Source organism: Anolis carolinensis, chromosome 6 (assembly GCF_035594765.1).
Source record: "Anolis carolinensis isolate JA03-04 chromosome 6, rAnoCar3.1.pri, whole genome shotgun sequence".
Lineage (NCBI taxonomy): Eukaryota > Metazoa > Chordata > Lepidosauria > Squamata > Dactyloidae > Anolis > Anolis carolinensis.
Genome location: NC_085846.1, coordinates 20,358,841 through 20,370,081, shown reverse-complemented (window position 1 = coordinate 20,370,081; position 11,241 = coordinate 20,358,841). Strand labels below are relative to the sequence as shown.

The window sequence follows — 11,241 nt, the reverse complement described above, 5'->3', positions numbered from 1 at the left end:
GTGGTGGAAGGCCTCCCCAGCAGATGATTGCGTAGACTAGTTTGCACAAGAACTAATATGCTTCCTATAACTTAAGCCATGGAGTTTTTGTTTTTGTCATCATTGTTAGTTTATACCCAACACCAATATGAACCAGACTCTATAAGTAAATAAAATAAAACAATGGCTCTTGTCAAGCACATGTTATCTAAAATACATGTGTATACAGATGCACATAGAGGGAAGGAAGGAAGAAAAACAATCCAATTCAATTTTAAAACAAAGACTCCCACTAAAATATAGAAAAATAATATAAAGCAAACTGAATGTTACATGTAATCAAAATATGCAAGATAATAATCAATTTTAAATTAAAATTCCAAATGCTTTGGAAAATAAGTTTTTTACTTGGGATTTTAAAAATAGCAAAGACCTGGAGCACATGGCTTTCATTTCATTGGAGCAACAATCTACTATGGATTTTAGTCTAGATTGTTAAGAAACTATCTTGGAGACAGAATTCAACATCTTTGAAAAACCTTTTAAGAATCAGACTAAATCTTGGAGTAGATTCACCATCTCATTGGCATGGAAGCCCTGGGTAACTGAAATGTAGGGAGTAGTATCAGAACATGAAACATTAGATTTGATAACTAATTTGCTAATGGATGTAGTCTTACACAGGGAAATGAAAAAAAATCACTTCCAATAATTCACACCGATAATTCAAATGGACTTCAAATGGAATGAATCAGAACACATTTAAATGTTTTGTTTTGTTTTTTATGTCAAGAGCAACTTGAGCAACTGCAGGTCGCTTCTGGTGTGAAAGAATTGGCCATCTGCAAGGATGTTGCCCAGGGGATACCCAGATGTTTTGATGTTTTACTGTCCTTGTGGGATGCTTCTCTCATGACCCAGCATGGAGCTGGAGCTGATAGAGGTTGGATTCAAACCAGCAACCTTCAGGTCAGCAAATAAACCTTCAAGTCATCAGTCCTGCCGGCACAAGGCTTTAACCCAATGCACCACCGGGGGCTCCTAAATGCTAAAATATTGGTATGAAACTGATACCTCTGAATGTGTGTTTCCCCTAAAATAAGACCTACCCTGAAATTAAGACCTACCATGATTTTCTTTCAGCATTTCTGAGGATGCTTGAAATATAAGCCCTGTTTCAAAAGTGAACCCTAGTTATAGTTCATTTAAAAAGTAAATTTGGAAAAATAAGGCTGTCCCTGAAAACAAGTCCTAACGCATCTTTTAGAGCAAAAAAATAATATTACCCTGTCTTATTTGGGGGAAAACGGGGTGTGTGTGTGTGTGTGTGTGTGTGTGTGTGTGTATATATATATATATATTCTTTTCCTCTTCTTGTGTCTCAAGATATGACTGAAATATATAAATATACTCCAGATCAACATCACTGTCCCTGCCATGAACTATGAGTAGATTTAATGCAGTTTGGCACCACTTTAATTGACATGGCTCAATGCTATGGAATCATGGGAGTTAGATGTTTACAAGATCTTCAGACTTCTCTACCAATTACTGCTGGTTCCTCATCAAACAACAAATCCCAGGAGTCTTGCATCTACACTGTGTCAAACTGCATTCATTCTACAATGTAAATGCATCCTATCAGCCACTATCACATTTTAACGTCTTTGTTAGAAGGATGGCATCCTAACAAGAGATTACTATATTCATCATTAGTTTTCAATTGTTTGCTTCCACCTTTGTGTTGCTTCCATCTAACATTGTGTTAATGAGTACACTAGATTCATTCCTCAGAGGCCTGATTCTGAAGATCCCATAGGGAAGTAGATTTGAAAGAGTTTCAACATCTCAGCAGCACCTACCACTTTAAAAAAAAAAAACATGTCACTGGAATGGACCACTCATAACAAAACAAAAGTTGAGACCTGGCTCCAAACTTATAACCAGAGTGGCTTTTGGTGCTGCTTTGAAAGAGAAGCATCTCTATAGGAGAAATCTTAAACATTTGGTTTGGACTTGATGTTTGATAAGAGGAGGAGTCTTTCAGGACCTTTTTGCCAGTGAAGAAGACAGCAGACATCAAGATTTACAGCATTTGCCATTCTACTACTGCTGTGAGTTATGCCTAGCTTCAATCCACGCAATGTATGTAAGCACTCCACTGTAAAATATTCATTTTATCTATTTGTTTAAAAAAGTGAAGTTCTTGCATTTGTGAATCTGTGTTTTTTAATATAGCTACACATTTTTGTCAATTGAATTTGTTTTGATTCATGTTATGTTTCATGTTATCCTTTGCACTGAGATGAAATATGTTTTGAATGGCATAAATAAATAGCCTAAAGGCACCCAATACCATCTCATCATAGAAGCCAGGCTCCCATGTGTTTCGATGAGAGACTATAGGTTATATTTCATGGGGAAAACTGGCAAAGCCACCTGTAAGTATTCCTTGCCTAAGAAAAGCCTATGAGATTCATGGGGTCAACATAAGTCAACAGGAACATGCTAAAAGGAGCATTCAATGACATATCTAGTTAGTTCATGGAGAAATTTTGTCTAGTATGCTTGTATGGGTATTTCAAATTACTGCTGATTTATTAATATTCTTTTTATACTGCAGCTCCCTATGTATGGCACACAATACAAAACTGAATGATATTTAGAAAAATCGTTATGGGGAGGAAGATGTTTAGAGGAACAAATGCCTAAAATCCATCTGTGCTGACCTTTATCGAGGTATCATTAATACTTGTTTTCTTTACAATGGCAATTTTCTGAAGCACAAATCTATGACAGTCATCACTATATGATTACTTATATCAGGGATAAAGAGCTCATCCATGAGGAAGGGAAGAATTTAAAGCTTCTGTTTTTTGTTTTTGTTTTTTTAATTTTACCTGCATTTGGATGCCGACCTAGAAATGCAAGTCTGCATCCAAATTCTCTCTTGAAGATGCCAGGTTTTCTTCATTCTCCCTTCCTTATATTCCCTATCTTCCTCTGCTCATGTGTCACATCAAAACTCATGAAACATTTCAGAAACAATCTCTGTATTTATTGATGGCAGCCATTTTAGGGCCCTTCCACACAGCTATATAACCCATAATATCAAGGCAGAAAATCTACAATATCTGCTTTGAACTGGATTATCTGAGTCCACACTGCTATATATTCCAGTTCAATGTGGATTTTATACAACTGTGTGGAGGGGGCATTAGCCTGCTCCAGAACAATACAAACAGATGACTAAGAAAAGATAAATTTCAAATCAGAAAATACTGGGTTGATTTAAACTGACCAGGGAAGTAGGAACAAAACATTCTTGATAATGCCTGGCGTTCCCAGAAAATATTTCTAGATAGATAAACCCTCATGTGGCTCTCCAAATTAAAATTGGAGCAAGAACAAAATCTGGGACTTTCAGAGACTTTTTCCCTTATTGGAGGGGCTCTTAGTTTTTATATTAATGTTGTCAAAGCTCAACACAGAACTCGTTATAGTCTCTATCTTCTTGAACATATAGCTCTCCGTGCAACAATGAAATCCCTCTGAGAAGTCCTGATTCCTTCAGAAGTAAAATAAACAGCAGAATGGAAAGAAAGAATGAAACAACTCTGAAAGAATTCATCCTGATGGGACTGTCAGATGATCCTACAGTCAAGATCTTGCTCTTTGTTATCGGTTTGTTGATTTACGTATTCACAGTAGCAGGGAATCTAGCTATCATTCTTTTGATCCAAATTGACCATCATCTCCACACTCCCATGTACTTCTTGTTGAACAATCTCTCATTTGCTGAAATCTGTTATATTACCACCACCATGCCAAAGATGTTATGGGATCTCTCATTGGGGGATAAGACCATCTCCTTTGCTGGCTGCATGGTCCAAATGTATTCTTTCCTAACCACAGCTGCCACAGAAGGTGCCCTGCTCTCTGCCATGGCCTATGATCGCTATGCTGCCATTTGCCACCCATTGCACTATACTATGCTTATGAGCCAGCCTACATGCAAGTGGCTTCTAGCAGCTTCATGGATTATTGGAAATCTCAATGCCATTGTCAATACAGCCTTTGTCTTCTCCCAGAACTTCTGCAGTTCCAATAAAATTGTGCATTTCTTTTGTGACATCCCACCTGTCCTGCATCTTTCATGCTCTGATACTTTCCTTGCTGAAATGGGGACCTTCATCATCTCTGGCAGCATCATGGTAACAACTCTTATCTTGATTGTCCTCTCCTATTTCCTCATTGTCTCAGCTGTGCTCAAAATCCATTCAGTTCAGACCAGAATCAAAACATTCTCCACGTGTGCCTCCCATCTGACTGTAGTAAGCATCTTCTACAGTACTGCCATCTTTACATACATGCGTCCCTCCTCCAGTCACACCATGGGAGAGGACCGCCTGATCTCTATATTGTACACCATCGTCACTCCTTTCCTGAACCCTCTAATCTACAGCTTCAGGAACAAGGAAATGCGATCAGCATTACTGGGCATTCTTGAAAATAAAAAACATTGTGTACTCTGAAGCTGACAAATAAGGGACTGTATTAAAGTGTGGAACATCAGAACCCTAAATTAAAAGGAAGTTGTTTTATGTATTACTTTGTTCATGATTCATATATTTTAGTGCTGCATTAACTTGGATGTAGTCATTGAAAATGTTTCCACTAAAATTCATCTGGTGCTTGGTGAATGCTCTGAGTGATGCAATATGAACAGACATTTGCCAATTACCAATGTACTGAAAAGAATCTGACAAACATGTATTTCATTTTGCACCTGGAAAATCTATAATCAGAAAGTGTAATGCACTTATCTACCCTGTCATTATCAAAATCACTCTTATTAGAGTCATCATAGTCAATAACAACAGCAATATTCAGATTTTGACCATAACCAACTTAAATTCTGAGCTCACTCACAATATAACCCAGCTTGTGTTGCTTAGAAATTCAACTGTTCCTGGTCATTTTGTTTTACTAGCATTCTATGTGTATAGACCCCAAATCTGTTTGTTTTTGGAACACACAGAAGGTGGCTAGGAATGCAGGTGTTCAAATGTGAGCATGTATTCATAGTCATGTGGATGTTAATTTTTTTGCTTTCCTTTCCTCCTCTTGTGTCTCAAGATATTAATGAAAAATATACTTTTAACAGTAAAATCCAAGACAATGTATATCGGCCAGGAAGAGCTATCATTGGTGGGATCTTTTCTTTAATGCATCCTACAACTTTCCTGACCAATTTTGAAGTCATTCCAAATAGGAAACGCAGCGTTTATAGGTATGTTATTTGTTTTTAGTAGAAGTAATGTTATTTGGCTGGTGATGGTAAGATATGCCAACAAGTATGTATGAGTCAGGGATAAATTTTCACATCATATTTCAGGCGTTCCGGTTAGATTTCTATGTCGGAGACTAAACCAAACATCATTTCCAGCTTCACAAGGTCTCTTTTGTAGGTATACACATGGTCCGTTTCTATTCTATATGCTAGATGAAGGAATACATTATCTTATAAAGTGATGACCCATGCCTTTCCATGATATGCTACTTCAGAAAAGGCTAAAGAACATCACCTATTTCTGTATGAGTGCTCATGGGGAGAAAGGTGGGAAATAAATAAAGAGATAATAAAATAATAATAATAATAATAATAATAATAATAATAATAATAATAATATTAATAATACTTCTACTTTCCTTCTTGAATTAAGTTGAAAATCTTGTGGAACAAATCATTGCTTCCTTGTGCTTGGTTTTGTTATTTTGTAAGTGACTGCAAAAGAATCTTAAACCAGGAATATTTAAGGGGCATTTGGGGAGGATATTTTGTAGAAGTGATCCAAGCATGATTAGCCTAAAAATATATTCATGTTTCTTGACAGTGGTTATCATATCTTGCTTTCTTCCAAGACTTCAAGAGGCATTTTGAGCCAGTTGTATATGAGCGAGATAATATTATCTGCAATATAATTTTCTAACAACCATTGTCACTCTTGTTGCAGTGTAGCATTGAAAAATTATCAACATGTCTTCTCCTTGATGTTTGCTATCCATGAGATCAATAAAAACCCTAAACTCTTGCCCAATCTCACTCTGGGGCTGCATATCTACGACAATCTTTTTGATTTAGGAAGCACATTTGAGACAATCCTGGATCTGTTATTCACGCAACAAATGCGTGCCCCTAATTACATGTGTGAGTGGGGAAAGGATGTGTTATCAGTCATTGGGGGGCTCTCTGTAGAAACCTCCACACATATGGCCACCCTCTTGAGCACCTACAAGATTCCTCAGGTAGGTATGTGTGCATGTATTGAAGCATGGATAGAACATTTTCAAGCTACTCTGAGCTAATTTTTCCTAATTAATTTCAGATAAACTATGTTAAAGATGACCAAACTCTGAAGTTGCTCATATTCGTTTCTAATGCCAGTCTGAAAATACGAGAGAATTGCTGTTGAAGCACAGATTGTACAGTAGAGTCTCACTTATCCAAGCTAAATGAGCCGGCAGAAGCTTGGATAAGCGAATATCTTGGATAATAAGGAGGGATTAAGGAAAAGCCTATTAAACATCAAATTAGGTTATGATTTTACAAATTAAGCACCAAAACATCATGTTATACAACAAATTTGACAGAAAAAGTAGTTCAATAATGTTATGTTGTAATTACTGTATTTACGAATTTAGCACCAAAATATCACAATATATTGAAAATATTGACTACAAAAATGGCTTGGATAATCCAGAAGCTTGGATAAGCGAGGCTTGGATAAGTGAAACTCTACTGTATGTGTATGTGTTAGAGAAAGATGATGATTCACGAAGGACTGAAATGCATCTTAAGATATGTGCAACATACAAACCTCACCCCAGTTTTCAGATGAGTTGATAGCAAAATCCTGGATTTAACACAGATCAACAATGTCAAACCTATGTTTTAATTGTAGAAATATTTAGTATCTATAGCAAAGTGCAGTTTAGCCAGTGCTATATATGAGCTTAGGGTATGAAACAGGAGAGAGAAAATACCATATGCTCAGGGGGGGAAATGTAAAGGTAAAAAAAAATACTTTCATTGTTGCAGTTAATATAGTAGACAGGAAAAAAAGTTAAGTGACATTGGTAGAAGAGTCCCTAATGCTAACTCCCATATCTATGTATATGTGTATAAGGGCCCTTCCAGGCAGGCCCTATATCCCAGGATATGAACCCAGGTTTTCTGTTTATCCCAGATTATCTGGCAGTGTGGACTCATATAATCCAGTTTAATGCAGAAAACCTGGGATCATATCCTAGGATATAGGGCTTGTCTCGAACGGCCCTGTCATCTTGAGGCAGGGAAGCCTCATGATGCTCCATTGCCAAACACAGGGTAATAAAGCACATGAACTACTTTTGTTAATTGTTGATTCAATAATTATATCAATCCCATTGATTGTTACCTATTTTATCTTATTGCATTCTGATTTTTAGCCAGCAATAGTCCCTTGTGTACGCCTTCCCCAGCATTTTAATGGGAAAGATAGCTCTGGTATCTACCTCTCCCTGATGGCACTGACACTACTTGCACTTTTGGCCCAGTTTCTTTTGGAGCCAACCCAAGATTTTATCATTTATTTATTGTATGTGATCTTTTATGATTTGTTTTATTGTAGATTGACTTGTTTTATTGCTTTGTTTTTATATTGTCTGATGTCTGGGCTTGGCCCCATGTAAGCTGCCCCGAATCCCTTCGGGGAGATGGGGCGAGGTATAAAAATAAAGTTATTATTATTATTATTATTGTTGTTATTATTATTATTATTATTATTATTATTATTATTATTATTAAATAAAATTATTATATTATTATATTATTATTAATGGGGTTTCCTTTGGCTACCAGTGGTATTTAGACCAAGTGACATATTAGTTCATTGACTCATTCTCTTGTCCAAGTGCTAGCTCTCCTTGTACCCCTTTGCTATGTATTTCCTTCAGCCTAGATATGTACTGAAAGGCCTTTGAAATAGAGAGCTGTCACTTAGGACAACACATAGCTATACTAGAGGAAATGCGTACTTTTCCTATCCATAAGACCAATATTCAACTAGGGTATAGATCCCAGCCAATATATTGTATCTAAAGTACAATACAATTGGCATTAGAAAAACATATTTATTGACACAGTTAAATAAATACACCAAATAGGGAAATGGTCGTTGTCTCTAATATGCTGGGTTTTTCCTCTTAGCTCACTTATACAGCACGTCAAAGGACACTCAGTGAGAAAACACACTCCACTTCTATGTACTGGATGGCACCAAGTGAAACTATCCATTACATGGGGATCATCCATTTACTCCGGCATTTCGGGTGGACATGGATTGGCTTCATTGTTTCAGATGATGATGATGGGGAAAGTTTTGTTAAAACCATGACACCTCTGCTGGCCCAGAATGGCATTTGTATTGCTTTCAAAGAAAGTGTCCAGGCAATGAACTATCGTCACTCATGGCTGCAACCTAAAAATATATTTTTCAAGTTGGATTCCTTACTTCGCTCAGTTGAAACCAATGTGATTATTGTCAGTGGGACTTCTCAATCTCTGCATGTTTTAACAATAATCTTAGAAATTAATGAATTTAGGAGAAAAGCCCATATAGGAAAAGTATGGATCATGCCACCACAATGGGATTTTTCCAATACAGCTAGTAGCAACGGATATCCTACAAAAACCTTCCACGGTGCCTTTTCTTTCTTTGTCCATACCAAAGAAGTGCCGGCATTCCAGGATTTTATCCAGACCATGAAACCGGAAAAATCACTGATGACTTTTCTTTCTGTCTTCTGGCAAGATGCATTCCATTGCCGTATACCTAATGAATACTACCAATACTGTATAGACTGTAAAACATGTACAGGTGAAGAAAATCTGGAAAGGCTCCCTGGATATATTCTGGAAAAAGACCTTACAGGGGAGAGCTATAGTATCTACAATGCTGTATATACTATAGCACACGCTTTACAGTTGGCAAAGAAGAGAGCAATGCTGAATAGGTACACACTGATGAATCTGAAGGTTCAACCATGGAAGGTAAAGTCATCACAGTTCTGAGTTTATATATTAATTTTGAAATTAGCAGCACTGGAAGCTTATTTTAAATAAAATCCTGCATACGTATATGTTAAGTATTTCCTTCACGATCACAACACACAGGTTGAAATGTTGTTACTTTGCTTTTAACCCTAAAAATGCTGGAGGTCCTAGAGATCCTTAGAGAGGTATTCCATCAGGTAAAAACATACAGTAGAGTCTCGTTTATCTTATGTAAACGGGCCGGCAAAACGTTGGATTAGTGAATATCTTGGATAATAAGGAGGGATTAAGGAAAAGTCTATTAAACATCAAATTAGGTTATGATTTTACAAATTAAGCACCAAAACATCATGTTTTACAACAAATTTGACAGAAAAAGTAGTTCAATATGCAGTAACGTTATGTAGTAATTACTGTATTTACCAAATTAGCACCAAAATATCACGATGTATTGAAAACATTGACTACAAAAAGGCGTTGGATAATCCAGAACGTTGGATAAGCGAGTGTTGGATAAGTGAGACTCTACTGTAGTGGTTTTTAATTCATATTATTTCCCCTTTCACAGGAGCCCTGCTCCCTTAACTCCAGCAAATGTGAAGGAACAACTATGTATCACCTATTTCACATTTTTCCTCCTCCTTAACTTGTACGGCAATGGCACCACTATCCTAACTCATAGGCAGTAACTGTTTCCCTAATTCATCACTGATCTGCCTTAGCTCAGAATTGGGAGATAGAACTATAGTAGTTCCACTTAGCCTCCACCCAGAATTATCCCCTTTCACCACTATTTTTCTCCTCAGAAGCTACAGATGTTTAAACCATTTGGGAAGTAGGAAGGGATGCCCAACCACTAAGTACAGCCAAGCCACATGACTTCTGCACGCTTAGGGCAGCTGTCAGTACTGAGAATACATGAGCCCCTGCCAAATTATATTTTGCATAAACACAGTGACCACACTTAGAAACTGGACTTCATTTTATAACACTCTGGTATTCCCTCTAAATTTAGCTCCATGCCATCCTTAGAAACATTCACTTTAATAATGGCGCTGGGCACGAGGTTCTCTTTGAGAATGGGAAATTGTCAGCAGAAGGGTACGACATCATCAACTGGATGATTTTCCCAAATAAATCCTTCATTAAAAACAAAGTTGGGAAAATTTCTCCACTTCAAGGCTTTAGTATCAGAGAGGATGGTATTCAATGGAACAGTAAATTTGAAAAGGTAAGAATGAATGAACGGATAAAGTGAAATCTTACTAGAAAAATAGATATTTGGGGTTTTTTGTCATAACTGATCAACAATGTTTGAGTATCTACGATAGTCCTAGTTGAAAAAAATATATAAAACAGAGAAGTAAAAATAGCCACTGTGATAAATTTGCATCTAAGCACTCTTCAGATATTTTGCTTTACAAACACCATAAGGTACCTTTATTCCTGGGATCATAACTCATGAAAAAGTTGGAAGAAACATAGAAAGAGATCTGAAATTAAATAAAAAATTTGGCAAATGTTTTGAATCTTCAGTAACTTCAAATTTTTTTTTAAAAAAAATGCATATGCACGTGGCTTGGATCTCCACGTTAACCGTAAGTCCATGCTCACGGTATATTCCTTTGGGAAAGCTCTAGGTTTTCTTATTCATGCAATGAGCTCTTTCCTAAGGTTGTGTTGCCCTCATACTGACAATGAGGCAAGAAAGAGATGGAGATCCCATCTACACTGCCATATAAACCAATTTCCAGCAGATTATCTGCTTAAACTCGATTATATAGCAATGTAGACTGATACAATCCAATTCAAAGCAGATAATCTGGATTCAGGAACTGGATTATATGGCAGTGTAGATCCAGATGGAGAGTTAAGAAAGAAGAAAGTGGTAATGTGAGAATCAACCTTTCTCTTCCTTCCTGGGTGTTTTCAGGGCTAGAGATGCAATAAACTGGGATTACGATCTAATATCCTCCTCATTTGTACAACAAACATGGGTCACTTATATTCATAGATCAAAGCATGGAGTAATGAAACTCAGGCTGCAGGATCAATAATTTAATGTTCTTGAGATTCAGTGTTATTTAATTCAGTAAGGTTTAGATAAACCTATAGAGGACTCTACTATCAGTGATATCTCTCCAAGCATTTTATTTTCTAGTAGA

The 11,241-nt window shown here is 36.7% G+C and overlaps 1 protein-coding gene across 2 annotated transcripts; it reads left to right on the top strand.

Moving 5' to 3' along the window:
* The first annotated feature begins 1,167 nt into the window (after positions 1–1,167).
* LOC100563161 (olfactory receptor 5F1) lies at positions 1,168–4,587 on the top strand. 2 transcript variants are annotated; one of them, XM_003224505.4, is made up of 3 exons: positions 1,168–2,093; positions 2,603–2,718; positions 3,506–4,587. In XM_003224505.4, exon 3 carries the CDS (start codon positions 3,573–3,575, stop codon positions 4,512–4,514), a length of 942 nt encoding a protein of 313 aa, XP_003224553.1. In that variant the 5' UTR covers positions 1,168–2,093; positions 2,603–2,718; positions 3,506–3,572; the 3' UTR covers positions 4,515–4,587. The 2 variants fall into 2 exon arrangements, with proteins under 2 accessions (XP_003224553.1, XP_003224552.1); XM_003224504.4 differs by having other exon boundaries at positions 1,168–2,124.
* The last annotated feature ends 6,654 nt before the right edge of the window (positions 4,588–11,241 follow it).

What these genes read in the sequence shown, in the direction of transcription:
- LOC100563161 (XM_003224505.4), top strand. Translation starts at nt 3,573, where the DNA reads ATGGAAAGAAAGAATGAAACAACTCTGAAAGAATTCATCCTGATGGGA.